General features: G+C 39.9%; 1 protein-coding gene across 2 annotated transcripts; it reads right to left on the bottom strand.

Annotated features, from left to right (window-relative positions):
* Positions 1-220: 220 nt before the first annotated feature.
* On the bottom strand, positions 221-15,959 carry DNAAF10 (dynein axonemal assembly factor 10). Of its 2 annotated transcripts, XM_065400663.1 has the most exons (8): positions 15,716-15,938; positions 12,379-12,479; positions 9,523-9,653; positions 7,719-7,820; positions 4,868-4,983; positions 4,209-4,343; positions 2,448-2,545; positions 221-1,180 (listed from the first exon to the last, which is right to left on the bottom strand). In XM_065400663.1, the coding sequence occupies exons 1-8, from the start codon at positions 15,902-15,904 to the stop codon at positions 973-975; spliced, it is 1,080 nt and encodes a 359-aa protein (XP_065256735.1). In that variant the 5' UTR covers positions 15,905-15,938; the 3' UTR covers positions 221-972. The 2 variants fall into 2 exon arrangements, with proteins under 2 accessions (XP_065256735.1, XP_065256736.1); XM_065400664.1 differs by lacking the exons at positions 9,523-9,653; positions 12,379-12,479 and having other exon boundaries at positions 15,716-15,959.
* Positions 15,960-16,099: the final 140 nt, after the last annotated feature.

The raw sequence follows: 16,099 nt of genomic DNA, 5'->3' as shown, positions 1-16,099 counted from the left end.
ATGGATATTATGGTTAATTTGACCAAAAATCCCACTATTTTGGCTGCTGTACAAAGCTTTTAAAGGTGGAAACAACAAAAATGAAGAAACCAGGAAGAAATACATCATTCTGCAGCAAATCCAGTTTCTTGCTACAAACTGTTTCCTTTGTTGCAAACCTAATTAAATGTATTCTTCCCCCGCATCTCTGTTTCTTGGGTAATATACTTCACATTACAATAACACACGACACATTTTTATTGTAGGATAGTGTGTAACAAATTAGTTAAAAATGAACAGAAGAATATAAAGTGATCCATAACAAAAACTGCTAATTTTGCTGAACATCTTAATTACAATACCATCTCCATGAAAAGGGTCATTCATTAAACATGTTTGAAATCTGAAATCCTCAGTTTAAAAATCCTCAGTTTTTAAATAAGTGTTTAAATGTATTGAAGTAATCTGAGTCACTTTAACAAACACACACTGCCAAATATGGTCAAGTAAGGTCAGAGAAATTTACTGTCCCTTCAATGTATTTTCTAGGATGGATCATAGGATAGTTTCCCTAATAACTAAGAATGGAAAAATATATGATAAAAACATACAAAGCAAACAATTTAACAAGAGTGAACAGATTAGTGCTACTGAAGAAAAAAAGCAATTTACATTGAGAAGATACAGTTTAAAATAATTTCTGAACTTGCAGATATTTTAAACACACTAAGCAGAAGGCACATTTTATTTTAAAGGTAAATTTACATTAGAAGGTAAAAAAGTTAAGCCTAGGCAACTTTTTCCAACTAACAGCAGCATAGTATGTAGTCAAACAACTGTAACTCAATTTATCTGAACTTTCAATAGAAAGATCTGTTTTTTAATTCTTTAAACCAGCTTTGTTAAAGGAGACATTCAAGTTATAAATAACAAAGTCTCTTTTATATACACCCCTCAAACTATGTCGCTTTCGTCCTGAAAATCCGTTTTTTGTCAAATCTTGCTGAGCTTCGTAACTATCAGTACCCTCACAGTCTGGTCAAAAGCACTGCAGACACACAGACCCCTTTTGTCAGGGCTCCAATCAAGGCTAGAAATGGGCTGTGTTGACAAAGTCACATTCTGTAAGAGACTGACTGAACCTGCAACCCCCATCTCAACTCCTTCAGAATCCTTCTTTGAGCGCTGAGCAGGGTACTCACTGCCAATAAGAAAGAAATAAAACCAGACAAGCATGGTTTTAGAATATGTATCATAGACAAACACTACAAGAAATACCCACCCACAAACGCACATATTTGTTTGTTTTTCACAAGTCCAATTAGAAGGTGTCTCGGGTTTCCTAGAGACACTGAAAATATCTGTGCTAAATATACGGAATCATAGTTAATCCAGCTAAGTCAGTTTAAGTGAATAAGGGATATAATGCTACATGATAAAATTCACCTCAGTTCAGGGAATCCATACAAGGCCATCAGCACCATTTGAACCCTGCGTTAAGGAACAAATTCAGACCCCCAACATCCAAGCGCCAGTAACCAAGCCAGGCATCTCTCACTTCCAGGCTATGGAGCCACTCCATCTGAAGTAGGCTCCACTGGTGCTTACAAAGTCCACACACAGGAGTAAGAGAGGGTGGCCAGGGGATGAAACTGAAGGATCCATTGGCTCTGTCCACTCCTTGTTACCATGTGAAGTGTTACCGCAGAGCAGTGCTCTGTGCCATGTAGAGAATATACACCCCAAGTACAGTCCTCTGGATCCAGCTCATTCTGCACAGAGGAACTGACTAGGGATCCTCCATGAACTCCCCTTGACTCTCAGGATTAGATCCTAAATGTGAAAAGCAGCATTGTCTAGTGAACTGAGCATAAAGCAGTGAGACAGAAACACCCAAATTCTAACATACCCTTTGTTACTTGTTAGCTGTTTAGTTTTTACCCTTGGGCAAGCGACTTAACGTCTGTCTCTCAGCTTTCTATATATAACTATAAGGATAATATTAACTTACCTCATGGAGTTGCTATGATGACTAACTTATGTTTGCACAGAGCTTCTAATACGTAAAATGCTAAGTGTTATTAAATAATTTAAGTCCAAAGCCTTTTTATACACTTCTCAGCATACCTGCTACAACAAGAATTTTAAGAAATCTATTATTCAATTTAACATCTCATTAACTGACAATATAATTTAGATCTTGATTATATTAGGTTAAAGATCAAGGGCCAAATTCATCCTTGTTGTAAACCCACAATGCCAATCAAGTTACAGTAGGGACGTTTTCAGTCTCTATTATCAAGTCCTGCCATGGTGTGAGAAATTACCTATTGTTTGTAATTTAATGAATTTAAATACATCTTTGGTTTGAACATGGGCCCCATACTCATTTTCCAGGAAGACTTTTTACAACACATGGTAGTTTTGTTATTTTTTCACCTAATTTAGAGTGGATAGTGAACACTTACTATTTCCAGAGATGAAGGCTCCCAGCTCCTCCACTAGTGATAAAGATATCCCTGTTCTGTGGCAGGTGCCGAACTTGCCACATGGTGGATTTGTGAGCCTAATAAATACCAGAGTTAGTCAAAAATTAGTTACAGATTAGTCTTGTAAGTAAGGACTTAAGCCCTGATAAATATATCTGTGAGTGATTACAGTAACTTTAAGCATATTAGTAGTTGCTTTCAAGGGAGTATTCACCTTCAGTATGACTAGTAAGGTAAGTAAAGTTAAATGTGCATATGTGCTTGCAAGGCCATAATCAGGAACAAAAATCATGTAACTACTGGATTTCCATATTCAGATATGAAGTAGTCATTATAAAGATAATTATTAACGTTAGCCTATGACTCTTTTCAACAATTACCAGAATTTGCTACCAAACGTATCACAAAAGCCATGAAAAAATGAGTAAATATAAAATTCAAATCTAAATCATGTAAGCAGGTCATGTAGCAAGATGCAGAACAAACCAAAAAAGGTTTCAATTATAAATCTCTGCTAGTAAGCAAGTTTCTGCATATGTCCCAAAAGGAATTAACACAAATTATGATAGGATTTTCATTTTAATGTTTTGATTGCCATGAACACCAAATAAATTATTAATACATTTAATCTATTACAAGCTTCGATGATGTCAAAAAGAAGCAAATTAAAGATAATAGATTGACATTGACCTATTATTTATTTAAAACAGTCACATGAGTAAATTTATCATTAAAATGCCCGGTCTTGCCAGTGAATTTTACTCTGTCAGACTGCTACTCATACAGGACCTGCACCAAATAATATGGTGGGTAAGAGATATTGGGGAGGAAGGGAGAGGCCACTAGGGCAAAGATTCTCCATCTTTTGCATTCTGTAGACCACTGTATAGAAGATCTTCTCTCTGGACCTACCTCCACTCCCTATATCCCCAGTCACAAACTGCTTGTTTTTCCGTGGACCCTTAGTGGTTCCCAGAATGAAACTTTCTGAGAAACACCATTGCACTAGACTCAGAATAACTCATTTTATCTTGGGATACAATTAAGATTCAAATCCCATCACTTTAGATTGCAATCACTTTTACATTAAACTTCCAGGGTACACATCTACTTATTAAACCAATAAATAAGAACACTAAAGCACTGGAAAAGACCATCATCTCTGATAGCTAATAAGTGGTGTGCTCCAGGATAGGCTATCACATCTAGCGAGAACTCAATATTCACATATGTCCCCCTGGCCTACAAGCAGTGGACATCCTCCACATATCTCATTTCTCTGCTTTTACATCCTCCTCAATATCTCATATTGTGGTGAGCATCCTTCTGGCCAAGTCCACCCACAAAAACCCTGGCCTTAACTGGACAAAAGGAAATTCTGCTGAATGACAACACTCCCTCCTACTCAGTGAGTAGATCAGGAGCAGAAGCTGAGCCTGAGTCCCCCACACAGCAACATACAGAAAACCTTCCCCACTTTCCACCTCTTGAAGTGATGTATGTTACCTTTCATATGGTTGATTCATGTTTTCTGAAGTTAAGGTCAGAGGCTAACAGGTACCTAGCACTCACAAATCCCACTGAAGTCATCCCATCATATGACTGCCAATGAACATTCAATCTGCCCATCCTCACACCTCCTATGTAATAACTTTAAGCTTGCAAGGTTTCCAGAGCAGCTTTGCAAGAGTAAGTATGACATTTGTTCCTTAACAAGAACAGCCTTCCCTTATACTGTACCTTCTCTGAAATGGAGGCAAAACCTTTGGTTGGATGCTGAGTTCTCATATCAAAAACATGAAACTTTCCTTCGAGCGATGTGGCCACTAATTTATTCATATTTATATCTTTCCTGTCAAACTCCACACTGCAAACCTGGAAATATAAACACACACACATTCATTCTGAAAGTCAGCTTATCACCGAAGAAGCATTTATTTTAGATTTGTAAAATATGGGCCATCATAATCTCTAGGTACATTTACAATGGTAATAAGAATGCAACTGATTTAAGACATAACCAGATTCAACAAGATCATCTAAAAACACCTGAACCCACTCAAACAGCATGCTCTCAAAATACCTGCATAAATTGATAGGACCTGCAGCATACTCTGAAAACAAACAAAATAGGACAATGGTTCTCAACCTCTTCCCTGCTGTGAGCCCAAGTTACAAAAGAAATGAGTTTCAGGGCCCTGTCCATCTAGCCATAAAGAAAAGAATGATCCCCAATCTAAGAATCCATGAACTAGGATTTGTTGGCCCAGTGGAAAAAAATCCTCCGTAGATTTTATCCTGGTGAGAATCTGAGTAAGTTTCAAATAGATACAGTGACCCTTTAATTCTTCCACATTACAAACAAATATAAATTAAAACATGCCTTTATGACACATTACCCCATTCTTAATGTTGGTCTCCCATCGCAATGACATGGTTTTTAGGTCAAATAATTTAATGTCACCATTGTCATAGCCAGCACACACAACACGCTCCTCTTGATTGTAGGCATTGCCTGGAAATAAAGAGACAACTATTTAGATGTATAAAAAATTATCCCCATCACACTGTAAAACAGTCATGAACTAAAGTCTGCAATTTTAACCTGTATTTGTGCCAGAAAAGTAATTGGAATGTTTGTAATTAATGTGTTAGGTGAAGGATCTGATTTTCAAGTAGTCTTCAAAATAGCTAGTTCTACCCTTTAAAACAAAAGTATCCAACTGCTCATCCCCCTGATTTCTGCCTAAATTGCATACACCACCTCATACATGTATGCATCTCCTCCAGAAATGGATGTGTCTTCTTACCAATATATGTTCCTGGGTCTAATAACCAATTTCTGCATATCAGTTCAAATAGATGTTGGTGCCTGGAAAACTATAGACAACTTCTCTCTGCTCCTATATAATATGACGAATTTTCAGACAATATTCTAATATATTTAATTAATGCAATTTAAAAATACAATATTCTCTAAACAGCAGATGACGTGCCTGATCCTGATACTCTTACTCACATAAGTAATCCAAAAGCATGCGGCATCTGACTATACTCTGAACCATACACAGACTTTGCAGTACAGCACAGCACAGAGACAACTTTAGTAGACCTTCTCTTGCAGTCTTCAACACATTCCATCATAGAGCACTACTGACCTGCTTACAAGACCTAGCTGTAGGGGATGATGCAACACTATTATGAATCATTTCTCTCAAACAGGACCCAAGAAATTATGACAAAAAGCGGCTCATCTCTAAGAGCCCTCGCATATGGAGTTCCACAGAGATCAAAACTGTCTCCCTCATCTTCAGTATCTGTAGAACTCTTGGAAAGGACCTGAGAGATATGGGAGCTGTTGCCAAAAATATATTGATGACACCAAGCTCTGTAATGCCTTCTCAGCTGACACGACCACCTATGCATCACTGTCTGAAAGAAATTAGCAGCAGGGTGATGAGCAGATGGCTCAGACTGAACTCAGGCAAGATTTAAGCAATGCTGAAGGGAAAGGGAAATAATGAGAAGCTAGTGAAGGCTCTGCACATCACTTGTCAAGGTAGTAGGAGAGAGGGATAGCTCAGTGGTTTGAGCATTAGCCTGCTAAACCCAGGGTTGTGAGTTCAATCCTTGAGGGGGCAACTTAGAGAATCTGGGGCAAAAATCAGTACTTGGTCCTGCTAGTGAAGGCAGGGGGCTGGACTCAATGACCTTCCAGCTCTATGAGATAGGTATATCTCCATATATATATATATATATATATATATATATATATATATATATATATATATATATATATATATATATATATATATATATATATATATATAGTACACAGTCTCTGGGTCTTAGCCCTGGTTTACACAACAAACTTTTGTCAATATAAGTACATCACTAAAGAGTATGGAAAATCCACACCCCTGCGTGACGCAGTTATATCGACCTAACTCCCGATGTAGACAGCTGTATATCGACGGAAGGTCTTCTCTCATTAACATAACTGCTAACTCTTGGGGAGGTGGAGAACCTACACCAAATGGAGAAGCTCTCCCATCGGCATAGGTAGTGTCTTCACTAAGTGTTACAGAGGCGCAGCAGCACTGTACATGTAGACAAGACTTTAGTGGAGTCATCACTAATTCTGAACATTTAGATAGCAACAGTAATAAGCAATGCCTTCCATTATTTTACCAGAAAACTACAGCTTTTACTATGGATTTAATGGCAGTAATCCAAGTATTTATCGCTAGGCTGATCAATTTAACTCACTGAATCTCTGGCTAATGATGGAGGAACCCAAAAATACCAGCTTGTACAGAACACAGCAACTGGTCTCCTTAGCAAGAAAAATGCTGAAAACACAGACGGATACTCTGCTCACTTCATTAGCTCCCAGTTCAAGACTCTGCTCTTAATATTTAAAGCACTTAAGTTGGAGCTGTGCTACATCAGAGACAGGCGCTCAATCCACTGAGTCAGCTAAATTCTTCCTGGACAATGCAGCTAGAAGTACTGGGATTAACCTTTCCAGAGTCAGAGATAAGACCTTCACTGCAGGAGGCCACTGTCTGTGGAATAGCCTTATGTCTTTCTGTAAATTAGGTCCAAACCTGATTGTTTTCAGAGTATGTTGCAAGACTTGTCTTTGATGGTTTTGGGAAAGTTTTTGCAAAAAGGCAATGAATAACAAAGCTACGTAGTAAGCAAAAGCTAACGAACACGAGAGCAGTGAAAGGCAGCATCTGCTATGGCGATCTCCATACAAAACTTAATTACTGTATGAGGTACTAAGGTACTTATATAGTCTTTACTTATGCAAGTTATCCCATTGAAGTCCCATTTGCATGTGTAAAGACTATTCACATCAGGAAAGGCAGAAGGATCAGATTATTTCTGAATGAAAGTGCACAACTAAAGGGAAAGCTGCACTAAATATCTTCAGTGTAAATCCCAGTTTATTTCCCCCATACACAGCTGAACACAGAAGAGCCATATGACAGGAAGGAAAAGCAGTAATTGGCCATTTCCCATAACCAAAAGGCACTGCAAGAATGGCATGGGTTAAAAAGTACAGAAAGTAGTATAAGTTGGACATTATCACATTTCTTGCCTCAGAAAGTTTAACAGAAAGAGTCATGATTTGTTTATTTTGATTGTCTTGATTATTGCCCCCGCTGCTTCCAGTGGCAGACCAGATGGATAGATATTTTGTTGCTTGCAAGTTACAGACTGAAAAGCTTATCAATTTACCAAATGCTACCGTCCAGCAGTCTCTCTTGCTCTCGCCTTGTACTGGTTCCATATTAGCAACAGGTGTATCTTTTTGTCTTGGGTCCCACACTTTCACGGTTCCTGTAATAATAATTATACTGGATTTTAGATTACTAATACAGTCGCGTATTGTATGCATTCTCCACTCTTCAACTTGCTTTAGGGAAGACATTACAAACATTTGCATGTCTGATCTCTAACAAAGCTGACTGCATTTACAGAAAGAAAAACAGAGCAGAAATGAGGAAAAGGATTTGTTTCAATACTTTAAAAGTTCACTGATACACAGTCTATCCAATTTCAACTAAGGAATAGTATGATTCACATTGATAAACAGAATTGTATATAGTTTGCTTTAAGTTCTAGCTTTCTTCCTTCTTTCTAACCCTATCATCACTCCATGGAAGTGGTACAGTTTCCACAGCTCATTTGCCATAGTTTGTATTTACCTTGTTTCATATTCTTTCCCTCCCACTCTCCATTATGTTGATGTTTGTTTTTTGTTTTTGTTTTTTTGCTACAGCCTCTAAGTGAACTGTGAAAACTTTGTCCCATGTCGGATTCAAAATAGAACGAACAGCACATAGATTTGGTTGCAATATAATTGTAACCTTATCTGATGGCAACCAGGGGTTCCCATAGTTGAAGAGACCAACCTCGGCACTGCCAAATTCACTAGGCAAAGAAAAATAACTGCCAAGGTGTGGTAATGGATTGGAGCAATCAATAACTCTGGCAATCAACAAAACTTTTAAGTAGCAAACCAGCTTTCCCACTGGCACTCAAGTGTAAACTGCCATCTCCTCCCCACCCCCACATTTAATTGCATTGGTTTTCAAAACCATGCTTTTTTTTTGTTTGAAACAAAGTTCAGTCCTCATTGGGCAATTTTCAACATATCATAGGGCTAACAGTAGCAGTCACAGGAGCCACCTGTAGATACAGAAGCTGCCTCCATTATAGCTATCAGCAGCTGCTTAAAAAAGTTGCAAATGGCTTTAAAAGATTCCACCTTATACATGAACACCAAAAGGCATGACAATGTGTAACAGGGCCTCTATCCCTTTAAGGGCAGCTGTGACCTTGAGTCAGCCAGCCTTGGCTGCTTTAAGAAGTGGCATTCTGGGACTTGTAGGAAGGACATGCCAAGCTAAAGTAAGTCCTCTGACATGGCTATAGTATAGGAAACACCTATGGCTCAGTCAGTTAGTGAAGAGAGAGACCCCTGAGGAGGCTAAGCCTGCTGGGCAAGGGAACCTCAGTTAGGAGGGTCTATAAGAAAGGCCAGACTGGAGGCCTTGGATCTGGAGTAACAGTCAAGAAGAGTGTGGGAGGAAGCCCATTCACTGGCCCTGCACCATCAGGGAAAAGAAACTGTTTGAATCTAGGGAGGGCTTGAAAGGACTGTGAAGTCTTGGAGAGTGAGCTAGAAGACTTGCTTTGAGTTGAATTGTTATTTATGTTGATAAGCCAGACCCTAGAAGGGGAGTTAGTTCAAAAGCACCAGTAATGTGGCACTATGATTTACATGGAAGAAAATAAATTAAGGCAGTGGATGTTCCCAACTGGATAAGCTGCTGCTAACCAATTCCTTCTAGGCCCCACATGAGCTGGCTAAACTGTATTTTATCTTGTTTGGCTATAACCAAGTTCACAACAGGATTAGGCCAGTTTTTAAAGTTTATTGTAAAGTCAATGCGGACTGGGCCCATAAACTCCAATCAAATCTTCTAAATAGTATTTTCTTGGCAAAGATTAAAAACTTTAAGGCTTGCTAACTCACCATCTCGGCTCCCAGTCACAATTTCTGGTGCTCCTTCTCCAATCCCTAAGCCACCTACACCATCTATACTATTTATGATTTCTTTATGGCCCTTCACAGAGTATACTGGAATCTCTGGAGCTTCCAAGTTCCTAGACAACAGAAAAGAACAGACAGTATACTGTATACGTGTTCCATGGTGCTCTACTTTACTGTACAAAAGGGAGGGACTGCTGTATCCGAATGTAGGCTACAAATGCAACATGATGGCTCAGACTTGCGCTGAGAACAAAACTGCAAAGTTACAACCATGAGGCTTTCTTCTAGAAATGTCTAAAATGGAAAAGGGTGAAACTGTTTCCCCACTCATATGTATGATTTAATCTACTTTTGAGGCTGTTCAGAATTGCTCTATTACCTCAAAAAAAAAATGTATGGATCTCTAATAGTCATCTGACTATTCACTCTTACCATGCAAATGAATCTGCCCTGGCAGCTATGTGCCTTAACTAGTCAATCATTTAAAATCAGCTAGTCTCAGTCAGTATTGCACAAATCACTGGTCAGAATGAGCAAGAAAATAATTTCCCTCAATTAGGGATCAGAATGCAACTAAAGCTGGCTAGAGAAATTTCTTTGAGAGAACAGATTTAAATTTTTTATTAATGTTTAAAATTAAATATACACAAGTTAAGAGGGAAGGTACTGTACATCTGGGGTCAGGCTTGAGTTATGAGGGATTATAGGTATCTGTTACAAGGATCATGAGATACATACATGTCATATAACCAGCATAGACCCAGATTGGGGTGCGGGAGTTTTTAAAGCGTCAGTGGATAAGTAGGCTCGGGTACGCCACCCATGGAATGTATTAAAGAGTCCAAGTCAGTATCAGTGTAGCGAATAAGTACATGGGTGGGGTGCGACCCTTGGTTCGTCAGGGAAGGAAGTGGGTTATTTCCCTGCTTGCTACATCTAGGTACTGAATGTCATTTATGAAAAAGCATGTTGAAGCCAAGCAGCTGGAAGCTTACAACAATACAGGTTAAAGGGAACAGTGCATACAGATCTTGATCCACCCACAAACACAAAGAGCCACGTAACACGCTATTGAGGATATCTGCTTTACTATTCAATTCATTTTTCTATGTTAAACTCCTCACTGTCCTACAAGTTGCGTGACATCGTACTACTCAAATTTATATTTGGTATAAAAATTTTAGAATAGTATTTTAGTCTAGGACAACTCCAAAAAATTAGAATCCCCACATTACAGACTTTTAATATTGTTTATTAGGATGGACTTGGATAAAATGTTGTAGCTAATTGTGTTTTCAGTGGGGATTTAAGATGACCCTTTGGATCCATTTTAACCAATTCTCTGCCTGAAGCGCTTCATCTTTAAAGGAAAGTCCATCATTTGTGCTTTAATACTGGTCGTCTATTTGGAATCCTCCCAGGTTCTTATTTTTCTTCTAATTTTCCAGTTCTGCTTTGTCTCTCCTCAATTCCTTGTCATTTAAAGAACAACCATACAAACTAACAGTCACTCTCTATCAATACCATTCTTAATATTCCAATGAAATGGAATCTGTCACTAGTGTCTTGGTGGAATGCTAATAAATTGTATCAGATAAATAAAATCTATTTTGAAAATCTGTAAAGGTTTCCTTTTATATTTTCAAAAAATTTACCTACTTGTATTAATCTGAACATGTTCTCTGAATCGGGCTGTTGGTGACAATATCCAAAGCATTAAGAAAAAAGTATTCATAATCTGAACTGTAAATTGAATGTTAAAAATAAACCTCATTTTAGAAACTGCTAGAACATATATGGCTGGTTTTTTTTACCCAAAAGCCTCTTTTCCACAAGACAGGTTTCAGAGTTGCAGCCGTGTTAATCTGTATCCGCAAAAAGAACAGGAGTACTTGTGGCACCTTAGAGACTAACAAATTTATTTGACCATAAGCTTTCGTGGGCTACAGCCCACTTCATCGGATGCATGTAGTGGAAAATACAGTAGGAAGATGTGTGTGTATATCTATATCTATCTATCTATATATATCACACACACACACACACACACACACACACACACACACACACACAGAGAGAACATGAAACAATGGGTGTTACCATACACACTATAAGGAGAGTGATCAGTTAAGGTGAGCTTTTATCAGCAGGAGAGAAAAAGAACTGTTTGTAGTGGTAATGAAAATGGCCCAAAGTAAAACTATTTCCCCATGCTTATTTTCCACCCCCCTACAGTTCCTCATATCTCCTTGTCAATTGCTGGAAATGGGCCATTTTCATTACCACTACAAACACTTCTTTTTCTCTCCTGCTGATAAAAGCTCACCTTAACTGATCACTCTCCTTATAGTGTGTATGGTAACATCCATTGTTTCATGTTCTCTGTGTATATATACATCTTCCTACTGTATTTTCCACTATATGAATCCGATGAAGTGGGCTGTAGCCCACAAAAGCTTATGCTCAAATAAATTTGTTAGTCTCTAAGGTGCCACAAGTACTCCCGTTCTTTTTCCACAAGAGGAACCTTTAGGAATAGGAACAGCTTTCTGCTACCTGGAGACAGAAGATTTAAATGAATCGACAATATTGTGTTTTGTCTTAATTTTGTTCAATAGTTTTACTTAGAATGTAAACTCTTCAGACAGAGATTGTCTCTGTTTGAGTGTATATGCAGTGCCTAGCACTCAAGGGGATCTGATCCATGACTGGGGTCCCTAGGCACAACTATAAAACAGATAAACACACAAAAATAGGGCAAATACAATAGGCCCAAACTGTGAGTTCAAGTATATCATGTACAGTAAGGGGTATCCTGAGAGGAGCTAGTATCCTTACCATATATTAAGGTTTCCACCAAAGTCCCCAGTAGCTAGATATCTCTGCTGTAGCGATGTAGCACCAAAAGTTCCACATTTAATAGGTTTGGCCTTTTCAATCTAAAAAGGGTAAATTTTTTGTCAGCATATTAAAAAAATCTCAACAAAACCACACAATGGATAAGCAGCTGCTTGAAAGCCACACTAGTAGCAGGCTTCAGTGAACTTTCAATAAGATATTTAGTATGAAATGCAAATGAAATATTATTTGACAAAGGTATACCACACTTCAGTTTATTCTATGATTTTAAAATTTCATATCACTGCATAGTGTGGATTTGATTTTAATGAGCTTCTAACAAAATAATCACTCATTCTCCTTCCCTCTACCCCTCTCACTAATGATACTCAAAGGCTGTTGTCTCTACTGATTTGCAAATATATAGCAGAGGGAATTTTAGCTCTTCTCAGAGATCTGCTAGCATGAACATAAGAGATAATTAAGCCATTCTTTCTATTAATCTGGAGCAACACTGTTTGTGTGCCTTCTATGTTGCATCCCTACAGAACCCTATAAATTGAGAAAGTTTATGTACTATTGTCCCTGTAGATCTTAAACTCTCTTTATACAACTGAGGTACTATTGGTACTGCAGATTAGTAAATCCTCAAAGGTTACTTCAATTTAAAAAACAGCTGCTCCATGTAGTAGTCTGTGCACCTAAAAAAGCCATCATGGTGCCTAAAATTGATGAAACCTTGTATAACTAGTATCATCAATGATGTACACATGTAGCTACTGACTGAATACCTACAACCACTCAACGTGGAGAGGACTCATGAAAGTCCTTAGTTATATGGCCAAACAGTGGACCTTATGAAGGAGAATTTCTGCATTCATTTAAAACAAACAGTAAGTTTTGAGAATTTTACTTGAAAAGATATCATTTTCAAGTCTAACTAAAATAAACTGATGCAAAAAGATTATTAAAGCTCAATGGATCAAAAATCATGAATTAGACTCCCAAAACGATGAGATTTAAAAAAAAATTATTTTTATTCTTCTTATTTGCCCTCTGGGTTTTAAGCACTCAGGGTCACATTTTCAAACTTTTCTCCACAGCCAGAGCGCTAGGAATTTTTTTTTTGTTTTTAAATTGAAGATGAGATTCCCACAATCACATGAATCCAGGAGCTGGAGCTTTAAATCGCACCCTCCCAACATGAGAGCAGGCAACAGTGTAACTAGGCTACATCTCCATAACAGGAGGCTGTTGAAACCTAATGGTGCCCAGTCACCCCAATCCCTTTTAACAAGGAGCAGATAAATGTGGGTGTGTTCCCAATAACATTCCCAAAATCATTAGCCTGGCTATGTGCACAGTTGTGAGACAGTAATGGAGAGAAATTGATTTAGAGGGGAGGTGGCATTTCCCCCTCACCCCCACAACTGATTAACAGAAAAGATGACAGGTAGAGGACCCAGTCAGAGGAACCTCAGTGAGTTAGTGAGAAGCATTTAAGGTCAAAGAGTACTGGGCTGGAGGATGCATATTATAGTTCGGGGGTAAGGGTGGAATATGGATTGTTTTTTCTTGTATGGAGGTGACATGGCTGAAGTGGAAATATATGAGCTCTTGTTAAAATTTTGGCAGCACATCCTGGTCTAAAATCCAAATAAAGTACAGTCTGATTTGTAAAAACTCGATTAGGAACAGTGCACTGGATAACACATTCATATATACATACAGCAGAAAAAGCTACCTGAGCTGATTTTAGGAAGCAAATTAGCAGCCAGCATTACTGCAAGGTGTGTGCTAAAATCCTTGAGATCCCCAAATGCAGCAAGAAGGTACTACTCTAATTACAACAACAACAAAAAATATTTCGCCTCAAATCAAGAAAAAAGCATGTTACAGACTGAAGGTTAAACAGCAAGAAGTCAGACTAATTTTTAAAAGATAAGGAGAAAAATTAAAATGTTCCTTTCACATTTCTAATGTATTACTTTTAAGGGGGGGGAGAGAGGGGAGAAAAGAACTCTATACAATACAGCTAGGATATTTAAATGCCATTGAAGTTGTTTGGAAGAAAATTTTAAACCTTTTTTAAAAGAGCCTCAGTGGAACCACTCCTTCACCATCTCTTCACACCCTCCCACAATGCATGCAGCATATAGCTTGTATGCTGTTGTGGCAGCAGCACAAAGTGAGAAATGAAGCTAACCAGTTTCTAGGAAATATCAATGTAATACCTGTCACGGAAGTAGATGCATTTTAAAGATGCCCTTAAAAGTTTGTTTTTTTTAATTGGGTTTATGTTCTTTTTTATGACACATAAAGTTGGCCTGAAAGGTTATTGTTTACATTTTTTACCTTAGCAATATTCTCCTTCCTCCCCCATCCACATTTAGAAGCATCCTGTGTGCAATTTGATTGCCGCCCTTCACTCTAGTGGTGACTGCATTTCACTGCTACATATGTTTTACCAGATGACTGTGGGGTCATTTGAGACTGAGGATATGTCTTCACTAGCAACATTAAAGTGCTGGCCGCAGCAGCGCTTTAACGTGGCTGTGTAGTCGTGGCAGAGTACTAGGAGAGAGCTCTCCCAGCGCTATAAAAAACCCACCTCGACCAGGGGAACAGCTCCCAGCGCTGGTGCACTGTCTACACTGGCACCTTACAGCGCGCAGGGGGGTGTTTTTTCACACCCCTGAGCAAGTTGCAGCGCTGTAAAGTGCCAGTGTAGAAAAGCCCAAAAGGTGCCATTAAAATGTAGCATCTGAAGTGAAATTCGTGTACCTGATTGATGACTGCAGGGGGAAGCACTGAATGGCCTGACCAGATCTTTTCCATCTTTTGTTTGTCTGGAGGGGAGAGAAAAGTGGGGCCCATTCTCTGCAGTTTTGCAGTAGCCACGTTTACAGACTAGAGCACCGGTGCTGACAGCATGGTGGGGCCATTTTAAAAAGTCAGAGGATAGTTTTGTGCTGCCACACGGCAAGGGGCCGGGATGGCTGACGGGCCGGTGTCGCTACAGGCTTGTGCTCCGCAGCGGACTCCACGCAGGCCTGGCGCGTGCCCCAGCGTTGCTATAGCAACCACGCCTCGCGGAGCAGGGGCCGTGTGTACAGGAGGCGCAGGATTGTCCGGGGGGCTGCGGACACCCGCAGGGACAGAGAGCAGCTCACGGGGCGGGGGACGGGGACACAAAGAAGGGCCCATAAGAGAGCCCTGGGCCTGAGAGCAACAGAGACACAGACGCGGGGCGGGAGGGAAACAGGTGTAGCGGTTCCCGTGGGGTGGGGGGTGTCAGTGGGTGAGCGGCAGCGCCCAGGGGCGGCCGGACACTCACCTCGCGCAGCAGGCTGAGGCGGCCGCTCTGCAGCTCGTAGAGCTGGATGACGCCGGTGCCGCGCGGGACGCTGCCGAGGCAGAGGAGGCGCGCGCTGCACGGCACCCATTTGCACTCGAACACGGTGTAGTTCAGCGACTGCTGCACGTGCGTGATCAGCTGCGGCTTCTCCAGCCCCGCGCCCGACATACTGCGCGCCGGCGCCGCCCCAACCGCCGCGGCCTGTGACGACTACACACATGCCAGGTGCGCAGGCCCAACGGTCACATCCGGGGCTCAGCCCACCCTCCTGGTCAGGCATCACGGAGGGCTCCTGGGAGTTCCGTGATGGGGGCCTGAGGACGGAAGTGACGTCTCTGTGGTTCCGGACTGCGTCAGCCCTTA

This window comes from Emys orbicularis, chromosome 3 (genome assembly GCF_028017835.1).
Source record: "Emys orbicularis isolate rEmyOrb1 chromosome 3, rEmyOrb1.hap1, whole genome shotgun sequence".
NCBI lineage: Eukaryota > Metazoa > Chordata > Testudines > Emydidae > Emys > Emys orbicularis.
This window is presented reverse-complemented; position numbering and strand designations above follow the sequence as displayed.